This window comes from Schistocerca piceifrons, chromosome 1, assembly GCF_021461385.2.
Source record: "Schistocerca piceifrons isolate TAMUIC-IGC-003096 chromosome 1, iqSchPice1.1, whole genome shotgun sequence".
Taxonomy (NCBI): domain Eukaryota; kingdom Metazoa; phylum Arthropoda; class Insecta; order Orthoptera; family Acrididae; genus Schistocerca; species Schistocerca piceifrons.
In genome coordinates, this window is record NC_060138.1 from 251,859,338 (window position 1) to 251,874,025 (window position 14,688).

A 14,688-nucleotide genomic window follows, 5' to 3' on the forward strand; every position below is an offset into this window, starting at 1 on the left:
CTTTTGTGGAAGCATAATTTAGCCCCTTCTGAGCCAAAGCTAGATTTAGCCTTGAGTAGTGAAGATCATCCTTTCTCCTAGTGTTGTAGTCATGTACACTGCTATTACTTTTGAATTCGTTCGGATTGTTAATAACAAATTTCATAAGTGAATATATATATATTGTGAGGCTACAGTGAAGATCTCTAGCTCTTTAAATAAGTGTCTGCAGGATGATCTTGGATTAGCTCCAGCAATTATTCTGATTACACGCTTTTGTGCAATGAACACTCGTTTACTCAATGATGAGTTACCCCAGAATATGATGCCATACGAAAGCAGAGAATGAAAATATGCGTGCTAAGCTAATTAACTCAGATGTATATCGCCAAAATTTGCAGTGACCCTAATAGCATAAGTAGATGAACTCAAACGTTTCAGCAGATCCTCAGTGTGTTTTTTCCAGTTCAACCCCTCATCAATACATACACCTATAAATTTTTAATATTCTACCTTATCTACCGATTTCTGATCGAAGTCTATATTTATTAATGGTGTCATTCCATTTACTGTGTGGAACCGTATGTACTGTGTTTTGTCAAAGTTTAATGAGAGCCCATTTGCAGAGAACCACTTAATGATTTTCTGAAAAACATCGTTTACAATTTCACCAGTTAATTCTTGTCTGTTGGGTGTGATAGCTATACTTGTATCATCGGCAAAAAGTACCAGCTTTGCAACTTCGTGAATATAGGATGGCAAGTCATTAATATATATTAAGAACAGCAGAGGACCCAAGACCGAACTTTGCGGCACCCCATTCTCGATTGTTCCCCAGTTTTAGAAATCACCAGTTTTTTTGCATATTAGGTGAACTGCTTATTTCAGCTTTCTGCACTCTTCCAGTTAGGTATGATTTAAACCATTTGAACACTGTCCCATTCATACCACAGTACTTGAGCTTATCTAGAAGTATTCCATGATTTACACAATCAAAAGCCTTTGATAGTTCACAAAAAATTCCAACGGGTGACCTCCGGTTACTCAGAGCATTTAATATTTCATTTGTAAAAGTATATATAGCATCTTCCGTTGAAAAATCCTTCTGGAAACCAAACTGACATTTTGTTAAAACTTTATTGTTACAAAGATCTGAAGCTACTCTACAAGGCATTACTTTTTCAAGAATTTTGGATAAGGCAGTCAGAAGAGAGATTGGGCGGTAGGGATGTAAGTCAAGCCGACCACAATGTCGTGGCCAGCTGTGCTAGGTGTCTCGGTTAAGGATGCAACAACCCGATTGAGATGGTCCCACAGATTCTCGATTGGGTTCAAATCCGGGTAGTTTGGTGGCCAGGGGAAGCACACTAAACTCGTCCTGGTGTTCTTCAAACCAAGTACGTACACTGTGAGCTGCATTGTACTGCTGATGGATGCCACCGTGCCGAGGAAAAGGAGGGCACATGTAGGTGTGGACATGGTCCCCAAGGATAGATGTATACGTTTGTTTATCCATTGTGCTTCCAGAATGACGAGATCGTTTCCCTTTATATATTAACACATATTTTTATATGTTCTCTATTACAATGGCATGACTTATGGGCCACATCCATGAAGTTCACAGCAGAGCTACCGGTCTGTGCAGTAAATGAAATTTTTTTTCAGGTGTTTCAGCAATTCGTCCAACGACGATACTTCCTACGCAGTCTAATCGGCAGTGCATTATCTTACGATATTGCTCATCCAGTTTGATAAATCGTTTATGTGTAGTGAGGAAATAAGAGGTCTTTTTACACTTCCTTAGGATACAGTCGACGTTACTTTCGTTTTAGAGGAGCATTCACCGTCCAGCACGACACACTGATTTCTGTTAATCAAACACCAGTAAAACCCAACTCTCAATTCTTTAAAACACCGAGCTCCCTCGTATAAAACGTCGTACTTCCCGACTTGTTGATGGTCGAATGGTGTATTTTTGTACACTGTCTGCAAAATGTCTGAGAATAGAGGCAGGAAATACCGTCGACAACGAGGTAATTACGCGTGGACGAATAGTATTATTTGTAAAGAAGTAATAAATTAAAACGCTATACCTGATGCTGCAGTCTTATTGCACGAGAAGCGACAATGTAGTGTGCAATGTTTTTTTTTTCTTCTTTCAATCATTTTCTTTTGGTGGGGTGGGGTTCAGGCTGTCAGCGAGAAAAGACTTCGTATAAGTTTGAAATCACGATGTTCAACAAAATAGAGGTCCATTTTTTTAAATTTTTCATTTCCCCACATTGCGATGTATAAGTCTGAAATTTAGCTCGAAGGTGCCTACAACGTTACTTTGCAACGATGCAAAAGCATGGTGCCCTGCGACATCACCCTCGGGATCAGTGATGCTTCAAACACCAGCGTGCCGACGCATGCGCGATAAAGGGCAGAGCTTAGAAGACCGTGGGAGGTAGGTTAATGACGTCACATTGACACCAAACGTCAATACAATTCGGCCCAACACCTACGCGGACGCCTCAAACTATGGAAAGGTTATCACACCTCCCATAACAAACATCTCACCCCTTCCCTTGACGCCTTTGCGATGGAGGTCATATCCGTGACCCCGCGCGTTGAAATCACGCAGTTTTCGTACGGGTGGGCCGGGGATAACACCACTGCTCAGAATCGACACGAAAATTCCTTAGGAAGTGTCGTAAAGGGCGTCAATGAAACCATGTTCTCCCTTGCGCCGTTCATTTTGACATATTTCGCGGTCGAAAACGACAGTTTGCACTGCGATGTGCAGCAGGACGACGACATTGACAGCCTTCAACTCTGCTGGCACCTGCTGAACGACACCGCCTCGAACATCATCTCACCCATTAGAAATGTAGCGTGACCACAATTTTTGCTTTGATATTCTGAGTGGAGCCATTAGGCACCATTCAAAATCATTCGAAGAAATTTTAGTATGATCCAAAGCAGAAAAGGATATTTATGCTTTTTCGTCCCATCTTTTTCACGCCCTACTATGACATGTGCACAGCTGAGTGCAACATTGAGACTTACATGAATAGAACGACGATGGGTCGCTCAAAGCTTCCTCAGTTCAACATCACTTTCGGTGCCTTCCGCACACATTTGTTGAGCATGTTAAAAATGTGCCTGTAGAGAGACAACTATTCGCCGAATTCTAGGCGCCTGCGGGATAGGAAACCCCTTCTACATCCCTCAGCTGATGACGCCACTGCACCACTGCCTGCTTGTAGATACGAAATCTATGGGGTGTCAATGTCAAGGGGATTACCTAGGAATTGGTGAATGATTGTTCCTGTACGTCATGTAGATTTTCGAATGGCCCGATAAAGGTGCGCGGGTCCCACCCATGGTATTGTCAAACTGGGGGGAGTCATAAAAGCTCCCTTTGCTACTTTATTCACACTTGTGTCGGTGTCGCACTCCCCCATGCACATGCCTCACAAGGGCGCGAAAAAAAGGGACGAAAACGAAAAAACACGAGGTTTTCTGCTTCAGATCACGTTCAGATTTCGTTGGAATGTTTTGAATAGTTCCTAGTAGTACCACCACATATACCAGAACAATGGATACCAAACCAAAAATTCTGGTCATACTACATGCCAAAGGGGTGAAATCACGTTCATGGGGGTTGCATCTCCATGATGTCCTTAGAGAAGGGCTGAATCGTCTGGAAGGTGCCGACGGTGTCAAAGGTTTTCAAGGACATGGTCCTGTTGCACATCGCACCACGAAATGTGCGAAAGGCCTGGATTCGTTTATGTCTTTCGTGACACCTCCTGAGGTCTTTTCTTGTCCATTCTGAGCAGTGGTGTGACACAAACATTTTTCTTAGTCACCCATAAGAAAACCGCGTCATTTTAATTCTCGAAGTCACGGATCTGCACTCCATCGCAAACGTGTGAGATGCAGATGAAGGGAGATGTGTCGCACTCATGGGGTGACATGTCGACCGTGGCGTTGTGTGGAAATGTAGCGAAATTTTGGACCAGTGTGACACCATTAACCCACCTTACACCTCACATGAGCTTTTCGGCTCTGGTTTTTTTAAAACATATGTTGCCACCTTGCCAGCCAGAGACTGAATTCGCAGGGCGCACACTTTTGCAATATTACTGAGGAAGGTTGAAAACTTCTTTGAGCTGAATTCCAAACCTACGTCGCAATAGGAGAAAATCAAGGGTTTGAAAAGCGGGACCCTTTAATTTTGTTGTCCAGCGTATGTTTAAAGTTTGTTTCAGGCCGCGAAGTACTATCATTCACAAATACTGGATGAACATAATCTGGGTAATTTGCGCACTGTGAGTTATGCTGCCTCAATAGATGTACACAGTTTCTTTCTATAACATCTGACTTACTGTTTTAAACCTGTAAATATAGCTTTATAGCTCGTAAAGAGTGTATTATGTCAGCAATTTAAATTTTGAAATTCTGTCAGTCACTGTATGAAACATTGAAAACAAATTTTTGTTGCCCCTGGAAGCCATTACGTAGGCAACCAGCAAATTGGACGCGCCCTAGATTAGCCGTTTAGTAATGGAAGTAGTATCGCGTACACAAGGTATGAAAGAGTAATGCATTGTCGGAGCTGTCATTTCTACTTAGATGGATCATGTGAAACGGTTTCCGACTTGGTCATGGCCGTACGACGGGAATTAACAGACTTTGCATGGAGCATTACATTTCGGAAATCGTTAGGGAATTTAATATTTAGAGATCCACAGAGTCAAGAGTGTGCTGAGAATATCGGGTTTCAGGTGTTACCTTTCACCAAGGACAACGCCGTGTCCGACGGCCTTCACATAACGACAGAGAGCAGCAGCGTTTGCGCAGAGTTGTCAGTGCTAGCAAACAAGTAAAACTGCACGAAATAATCATAGAAATCAATGTCGGATGTACGAGAACGTACCCGTTAGGGCAGGGCGGCGAAGTTTGGCGTTCATGGGCTATGGCAGAAGACTACTGACGCGAGTACCTTTGCTAATACAACGACATCGCCTGCAGCGCCTCTCCTGGGCTCGTGACAATATCGGTTGGACCATAGAGGACTCGTAAACCTTAGCCTGGTCGGATTTGTCCCTATTTCAGTTGGTAAGAGATGACGGTAGGGTTCGAATCTGGCGCAGACTCCACCAAATCATGGACGCACGTTGTCAGCAAGACACTGTGCAAAATGGTGGTGGCACCACAATAGGCTGCGTTTACATGGAAGGGACTGGGTCGCCTGCTCCAACTGAACCGATCACCGACTGGAAATGGTTATGTTCAACTACTTGTAGACCAAACAACGATGGAATATTTTGGTTGGCACTGCGCCATTTCACCTTGCCTCAGCTACTGGCGATGGTTTGAAGAACATTCTGAAAATTCCAGTGACTGATTTGGCTACCCTGGTCGCCCGACATGAATCCCATACAACATTTACAGGACATAATGGAGAGGTCTGTTCGTGCCCAAAATTCTGCACCAGAAACACTTTCGCAATTATGGACGACTGTAGAAGCAGCATGGCTCAATATTTCTACATGGGACTTCCAACGACACACTGAGTCCATACCACTTCGAGTTGTTGCACTACACCGGACAAAAGGTCCGACATGATACTAAGAGGTATTCCATGACTTCGTCACCTCAGTGTAAAATCCTCCAACCAATCACATATTTGGGAAACTACTTCGTACAAACGTATCTCGGTAGTGGTTACGTATTGTCTAATTAGCCACCTCTTTTAGTCTTCTTCTTTATTCATGTCAGAGGTACACTAAAATGAACACATATACAGTATATACAAAGAAAACTATACAATATTCACCCAGAATTGGGCAACTTTGGTAGCACTGGGTGATGCAGACGTTAAGTCCTTCATGCTACAGCTGGTTGGGCGTAAGTTACATTTGAAGAGATACCGGGTTGTCTGCAATTCACCGCAGTCGCACAGTGTTGTGTTGGCACTTGGCAGTTGGAAGTTCCATTTAAGGAGATTGTCCCTCGATCTTGCGACTTCGGTCCGTAGTCTGTTCAAGGACTTCCAGATGACCCACTTCTCCATGTGTCCAGGCGGCAGGGATTCTTGTGGTGTCATCCAGTGCTATACGATATTCACCCAGAATTGGGCAACTTTGATAGCATTGGGTGCTGCAGACGTTAAGTCCTTCATGCTACAGCTGGTTGGGCATAAGTTACATTTGAAGATATGCCGGGTTGTCTGCAATTCACCGCATTTGCACAGTGTTGTGTTGGCATTTGGCAGTTGGAAGTTACATTTAAGGAGATTGTCCCTCCATCTTGCGACTTTGGTCCGTAGTCTGTTCAAGGACTTCCAGATGACCCACTTCTCCATGTGTCCAGGCGGCAGGGATTCTTGTGGTGTCATCCAGTACTATACAATATTCACCCAGAATTGGGCAACTTTGATAGCATTGGGTGCTGCAGACGTTAAGTCCTTCATGCTACAGCTGGTTGGGCATAAGTTACATTTGAAGAGATGCTGGGTTGTCTGCAATTCACCGCATTCGCACAGTGTTGTGTTGGCATTTGGCAGTTGGAAGTTCCATTTAAGGAGATTGCCCCTCCATCTTGCGAATTCGGTCCGTAGTCTGTTCAAGGACTTCCAGATGACCCATTTCACCATGTGTCCAGGCGGCAGGTATTCTTGTGGTGTCATCCAGTTTGACAGGTGTTGGCATCTTTCTTTCAACTTGGTGAGTCGGGTAGCCGCAGCTGATCTTTCTAAGGGCTGTTAAGTTGTTAGAAAACTCTTCCTGGACTTCAGTCTTGGCTTGGCAGATTGGTGTCCAAAGAGTGGATGTGAGGTCACTGTATTTCATGTATGCCTCTCGATGTTAGCGGTGACCTCTCTTCTGCTGTCACATGGAGCAACCCATTTTAGTAATGCGCCCTTTTCACGGTCTGCAGGACTATTACGTGGTGCTGCTGTCGCCGATGGAACTGGACACGACGATGCGCATGATCCTGCAGGTGCCCATCTGGGCGCAGCGCGTCATCTACATCCAGGGGTCGTGCCTCAAGGACAGCGACCTGGCCAGGGCGCGCATGAACGAGGCCGAGGCGTGCTTCGTGCTCGCCGCCAGGAACTACGCCGACAAGACGGCCGCGGTACGTACTGCCTGCCACCTTCGTTACTGGTTACACACTCCCTGTCCCCCTCCTTCCCATACACTACGAGTCTGCTGGTGCGGTGGTCAAGTCTGTGGACTCGCATTGCGGCGGTGGGAATAACGAAGCTTAAATTGTAACAACCCATTAGGTCATTAGATCAGCTCACGGTAGAACGGGGAAGAAAATAGGTCGTGTCGTTTTCAAAACAACTATCCCGGCATTCCACTTGAGCGACTTGGGGAAACTGGAAAAACCTAGACAGCTGGACAGGTATTTGAACCAACGTGCTCTAAAAATGCGAGTCCAATGCCCAACCATTGATCCATCTCGCTCGGTGCATTGGGGAGGATAGGGTTTCAGACACCTGCCACGATATACAGATTTTTAAAGAAGAAAAACTTTATGATTAAAGTTTTAATTGTCAGCCTGATAACATAAAGTTATGCAATTAATTTGTTGACAAGATGCCTGTTGGCTTCTGCCTCGGGTTTTTCGGCCGAAGTTTGTCTGGTACGAGTGGTGGTATTGTCAAAGCTCCACCCTCCATTGGTGGTGGTGGACTGGTCCAGTCCGCCGACAGCAATGGAGTGTGAAGCTTTGATAATGCCATCCACACGTGCTGACGAAACGTCAGAAAAATCTTCACACAAACGTCGGTCGAAGAACCCGACACAGAAGCCAACAGATGATTTGTCAACAAGTGACCACGAAAGCAATTTTGAATTAATTTTTTGCTTGTTTGCAATACACGGAGTCAGTCTCCACTTTGTGTATTAACGAAAATTTTTCTCTCGGAATTCATAAATATCACTATCCGAAAGTGTGGTCTCACGACAAGATTAGTGCGCACAAAAATGTACCATTAGTGGAACCAGCTTCGATGTGAAAGTAACTTGCTAGTTAAAGCCCTGATCTTCACACATACGTACGTCCAACACGCGTCAGCCTATGCAACAGAAACAGTGTTTCATCGTGGCTCATCGTTTTTAAGTCCCAGCCGAACTTTCAGCAAACTGGCACACATTATTAATTATTATTAATAATAATCACAATGTATCACCTCTACCGTTCAGCAGACGATCATACGAGAGCCAAACATAAATAAAGTAAGAGCTGCTGTCAGCACATACTCAGACAGAATGGTTTTCAAATTTATATCTACTACTGTCGTATTTCAAAAAAATGTTGTGTTAAAACACATTTCTCCCTGTCTTTCTTTTTTGAAAATAAAGCACCAAAAGTTGCACACACAATCAAACGGTAATTATTCTTACCTTCGCAGCACAGCTACTTCTTTCACAGGCTATATCAGGTAATTTAGTAGACTTACGTGACAGAACATTCGCCCTCAAATATATCGGACTGGCGCGAGATTGATGGTTCACATGTGGTCCATCGGTGAATCAGAGCTTGGTCTAAGAAAAGTTTTACCGTTTGAAAAATACTTTGCTTCGTTTGGACTTTATGTGCAAAAAACACGTTTTCCTGGAAGGCCTTTGAAGCGCGCGACGTCTTTACCTAATGTTCTACGAATCGGTTGAAACTTTACACGAAGGTAGATAAATGGACAAAGTCAATACTAAATTTTTGTATACAATAATCTTCATATGTTGTCGAGATATGATGGTTTAAAGTCGAACTAAAGTAGCACAAATAATCCTTTCTTACGTGAACTGAATGCGTGGATACTGTTGGAAGTGAATCAAATAAATAAAAACTTCCTTCTCACGATAAAATTGAAACCTCGCTTTCAAAAATCTAGTTTCATTCAGATTTTAGGAGCAAAGAACACCTTTTCTGAGATTTCTTACGTGTGCCACTTCTATGTTTCAAACTCGTGCCAATCTATTCAAATTCTTTAAGAAGGTAAAGCAATACATGTAATTAATACTCGCACTTTCATTTCGTGAAAGCTTTATCAGTTGCCACGACACAGCCGTCAGGCTGTGTATGAAATGCACGTAAGAGCCAGTTTCACGCAAATTGCACGTGCCGTGACGGTTTGAAGTGATAAAATTGTCGCCCGAGTCAAAAAATCTACAACGGTTGCCAAGCTATTGTGGTCTAACGTCAGAATTGTGGTAGAATAAACATTGGGAACCAGAATGAAAAATGCTTTTATAATAGCACAAAAAAGGCGAATATGTCCTGGACAAAGTTAGTTATGTAAAATAAGGGAACTAGCTTTTCGACTCATTTGGAACCTTCTAAGACACTTTAAACAAAACATCTGGACATATTCGCTCTTTTTTACGAGTTAACCCTACTTCCCCAGCGCAGTAAGCTGTTTTAGTTGCAAGGTGTTGGCACACCTGTATCTTACAATTTATTGGCTAAATTCCCTGATTCTGTGCCCAAAACCCACAAGATTCGGCAGCCATAGTAAAAAGTAATAATAATAATAATAATAATAATAATAATAATAATATCATATGGCCGAAGAGCATACATGCAATAGCTAGAAAAATTTTCTGGGGGGATAAAATTTCTGAGAGTGGATTTGTTCCTGGACGGGACCCTAAAACAATTTTTTGCTTTCTGTGTGGAGCGATCGTTGATTTTTTTTCCCCCAAGGGTACCATTTCTCGTCCAAACCCACTTCCTGTTACATGAATGGTGAGGAATATAAGACAAATATACACCCATGTATATGCTTCTAGAGAGCGGAATGCGTCTACAATAAAAGTATCCGAGAGCGAGGATGCATCTGTAATTGGAAGCATCCCAGAGCGGATATGCATGCATGCTAAAGTTAACGACACGTTGTAACATATTGTACGACGTGACAGGGACGACATGATGCCACGTGTCATGTTACACTACATGATATCACGTAGCATATTACTTTACTTGACACGATATGTTATATTAAATGACATGGGCACTGATATTGAGAGTAACAGAGCGCGAATACGTGGAGATGATTTAAATGTCTTTGAAGCTGCCAGGTAAGTTGGAAAACATTGTTCCCTTCTTGTAAATCCTTAACTCTAGCCAGGACTTATTCACCTTTTTTGTACTACGATAGGGGAATTATTCATTTTGGTGCTGTTATAAACTACATTTGGTGGTTTGCTTTCGAGTGCAAAGACGAATAACTTTTGTATTGTCCAACACGTGGGCACACCATGTATAGTTTTTCTTGCAGGAAACAGGACTCTTTTAAACTTACTCTGCCACGTTGGAATGTTGGACTTTGTGCCTTTTTGATAGTTATACGCTACGATAATCTTATCGGGAGTTAAAGCGTTGTAAAGCTGAATAAGTTAGTTCAAATTAATGAAATTTATGGTTTGAATACTGACTTGCGTTTTCTTTTACGATTAATATTTCTGCAGCTATGATGTTAAAGCCTTACTGAAGAAATATACTTGCAACATTGAGTTTATTTTTTGAATTCTGTTGCGAAGAAATATACTTGCAACATTGAGTTAACTTACGAATTCTGTTGGGAAGTTTACTTTTTCGTCTTGGTTACCATTGTATCAATGAATTCAAACATTTTTTTCTTCCCCTGGTTCCATATTCTATATTCACTTATATATTTATTGAACTACGTCATTTATATTGCTAAAATTATTTGCTCGCACTATCATTTTTTATTTAATTAGTTTCTCTCTACAACAGATAAACTTTTCCTCTGAGTTGTTATTCTGTTTTTACTGCATTACACAACACATGCAATATTTATCCATTTCCAAACTGTAGTCTAGTACTTTCAAGGATATACTAGAACATTCAAAAATATTTTTTAACATTTGTGAATGTTATAAAGACACAAGAACATTAGAGGATAATCTCGAATTTTTTTCAGTGGTGCGAAGGAGACAGAGCATGTTCTGGTGACGATAGCAATGTGATGGCTACACAAATATCTCCACAACCACTACTACCACTGCACAATCGCTGTGGGGTACAACCGGAGAACTAGGGGTAACATCAGATACAAAAATCAGTGACTGCGGTGGATGAAGCTACAAATAAAAATATATTCTGATGCGACAACTTTACTTGTTATGCTCACGCAAGGGAATGGACCCTTACAACACAATAGTAGTTACACGAAATTAAGCAACAGGTCCATGAAGAGAAAGTCCGTCACCAGATACTTAGGCGCCTTCTTGGACGAACGACAAAATTATGGTGCACATATTGAAGAAATGAGCAAGAGAGCCAGGAAAACGATGAAAAAATGATTAGTCTTGCCAGTTATGATTATAAGCAGCCAATTCAAACAATAAGAACATGTCATAACACTATTTTGACTGCGATCGTGGGATATTGTCCCAGTACTTGGGCCCACAGACTTTTGCTCGTAACACCAGCATGGATATTTAACAGAGTGCAACGTGGAATACTTCTGCTGTTGACGGAAGCTTTTGGCTCTGTGTCAGTTGAGACGTTGTAAGTAATACTTGGAATGAGTTCACTCGATCTCCAGATGCGAAGAAAAAGCGTCGATGTATTGGCTGAAGAAAGAACAACATTAAGAAGTCAAGAAGTTCCCAATTTAATAGGAATAAGGGCCAGAAGCAAGTAGAAAATTCAAAATCAGGTCCTCCACCCATGGCAGAAAGGATGTGGTGGTACTCAAAGAGCGAGGCGCACTTATGGTTTCCCACCAAATATAAAACACTGACTGGGAATAAAACATCTCTCAAGGGCCTGGTACACTTCTGGTCATGGCACTACGCCGCCTAGAGTCATCGAATTGGTAGACGCCGGCCGGTGTGGCTGAGCGGTTCTAGGCGCTTCAGTCTGGAGCCGCGCGACCGCTACGGTCGCAGGTTCGAATCCTGCCTCGGGCATGGATGTGTGTGATGTCCTTAGGTTAGTTAGGTTTAAGTAGTTCTAAGTTCTAGGGGACTGATGACCTCAGATGTTAAGTCCCATAGCGCTCAGAGCCATTTGAATTTGAATTGGTAGACAGACGTCCGAGCGTGGCTGTGGTAAAGAGGGTACGACAGAAAACACTATCTGGGGGTATGCCGATGTTGCTGATACTGATCGGCAGCAACTGAATCAGAACGGAAGACTGGATGTCAAAGAGGTGCTGCATTGCGAAACAGAATGGCAGATCTTGGACAACATTACTGACGCTATTTCAAGAAAGACTTGGGTAGCGCGTTAGCTTATCAAGCAACCCCTGTCTACTGCACTGCGAGCGGATACGGCAAAAGATTGAGAAGCAATGCAGCGAAGGCAGCTGAGGTCAAAAGATGCGGCAGGAGAACTGCCAACACGTATGCGCAGCCACCGTAACATCATCAGAGAGAAACGCAACCGTGGGCCGTGTATCGCCACCCAAGTAACCAGAACCGGGATGACATGGGCCAGAGTGTGGCTGCTAGAGTCGTTGGCTACAACGATGCTCCCCTGCGACAGGGGAATTCCTCTCTGCAACCAGGGAGCCAACAAGCATTGGAAGAGGCATATGGAACCACAACGCCTTCCATAGCGCCCAAGGAACCAGCAGGGCGTGCGTATGGACCGGGGAGTGGTTTACAACATTATGGAATGTGACAGAGAAAAATTTGGAGTTGTTATAGTACTAGAAGACACAGATTTGGTAGCAGGTGTGGTTTTTATTCATGGCAGAAATAATGTTTCGTTTATTATTACTATCTTATCGCCCGCTGCTTCGCTCGTGTTGACTGTATGGTCTGCAGAGTCTTCTTTTGTTTACATTTAAAGGAATTTTTATGTTGTTCACAAACTGCAACACCTTCGAACCTTTTTAGGTTAATTAAGGCCATGTAAGCACGGTCTTTTCCAAATGTGCTTCTGACAAAAAGTGATTCTGGTAGCCGGAATCCAAAATCCGTTCTTGTGGAGATATTTCCATTGGAACTTTCGATCTCCTAACAAATATTTCTTTACATCTAACCAAGAACTGAAATACCAATTTTCACAAATGTAGCATTAAATTTTTTTTTAATGTAACGAAATATTTTCTTAAAAATTTTCATCCCCTACTGCGTTACCTGAGGGGCCGAATTTCCAGAAACACTGAAACATGTATTTTTTTTTATTTCTGGCCGAAAAATCAAAAACCACTTGTCACATATGTAGCTTTAAAAATCCTTTAGTAGTTCTTTATTGATTATTTATTTTCAAAAAAACTTTCGCCCACTATTTTACCCCCTTCGATGTGGGATTTCCAAAAAGCTGGAATATGTATTTTTTATTTTCTGACTGAGAAACCAAATAATAGTTTTCGTTGGTCTAACTTCAAAATTCCCGTTCTGGCGACATTTTTCAAAAACATTTTCATCCCCTGTTCACCCTCTTCGGAGTGGAATTTCCAAATATGTTTATGTTTTATTTCTAACAGTGGCGCCACATACAAGTTTTCATAGATTTAGCTTCAAGAATGGTTCCACAATGAAATATTTCCACAAAAACTTTTATCTCTCGTTTCACCCCCACAGGGGTTGAATTTCCAAAATCAGTGAAACACGTATTTTTTTATTTCTAATTGAGAAGCCTAATTTAAATTTTCGTAGATATAGCTTTAAAAATACTTTCATAACAAAATATTTTCATAAAAAATCTCGTCCCGTATTTTACCCCCCTTAGGGGTTCGATTACCAAAAATACTGAAACACGTATTTTTTAATTTGTAACCGAGAAGTCAACAACCAGTGTTAACAGATGTAGCTTTAAAAATACTTTAGTAGTTCTTTAACAATGATATATTTTTAAAAAAAAGTTTTCACCCACTATTTCACTCGCACAGGGTAAATTTCCAAAAAAGCTGAAACACATGTTTCTTTATTTCTGAGCGTGAAACAAAAATTTCACTTTTTTTTGTAGATCTTGCTTCAGAATTGCCTTAATAACGACATTTTTTCAAAAAAAACCTTCATTACCTATTTCATCTCCTTAGGGTTGGAGTTTAGAAAAATGCCTTTGTAAACGACGCCTAGAATATAAGATCGACACCTTCTCCAAATTTAAAGTTTCTCTCCTCAGCCGTACAGACTGGGCGATGGCGAGTCAATCACTCAGTGAGGACATCGCGTTTTATATATAGAGATTAAGAAGATGAATAATAATAATAATAATGGTGGTAGTAGTAGTAGTAGTAGTAGTAGTAGTAGTAGTAATACTAGTCGTAGCAGTAGGAATAGTTATGGTGATGGGGGTAGTATTGCTTAGAATAAAATTCTGTATTAATGTATATTGCATAATTTGTGAAAGAATCAATACAACTTGTGTTCGTATTCCTGGTAACATGATACATTGGAATGGAATACATAAATCAATAAACTAGTAATAACATCAATGTAGAATGGAAGTTTATTACACAAGCCATTATTACCTTAACTGGGAGAGCGTAAGCGCAATACGAATAATTTCTTAACGACTGAGCAATATTTTCCACTATCCTTTAGCATTCAGCTCTTGTAAATGCAGCGCGGAAGGTTGTCTCGGAGGCGATTCTGTCGGCGATCCCGCCACCCTGCGATCTCAGATTTTTCCAGGCCGTCTTCCCTCGTAACCGGCAGGCCAATTGCCTTTCTTTTTCCCGCGGCAATAAAGCTGCTACCGCCTTTAGCCGATATATCG

The 14,688-nt window shown here is 41.9% G+C and overlaps 1 protein-coding gene across 1 annotated transcript in view; it reads left to right on the top strand.

Annotated features, from left to right (window-relative positions):
- Window positions 1–14,688, top strand: part of LOC124792676 (potassium channel subfamily T member 2) — a 691,963-nt gene that overhangs the window by 410,754 nt on the left and 266,521 nt on the right. Inside the window, exon 9 of the mRNA XM_047257958.1 lies at window positions 6,913–7,113. Within this exon, the coding sequence (XP_047113914.1) occupies window positions 6,913–7,113 (201 nt within the window). The remainder of the gene's footprint in view (window positions 1–6,912; window positions 7,114–14,688) is intronic.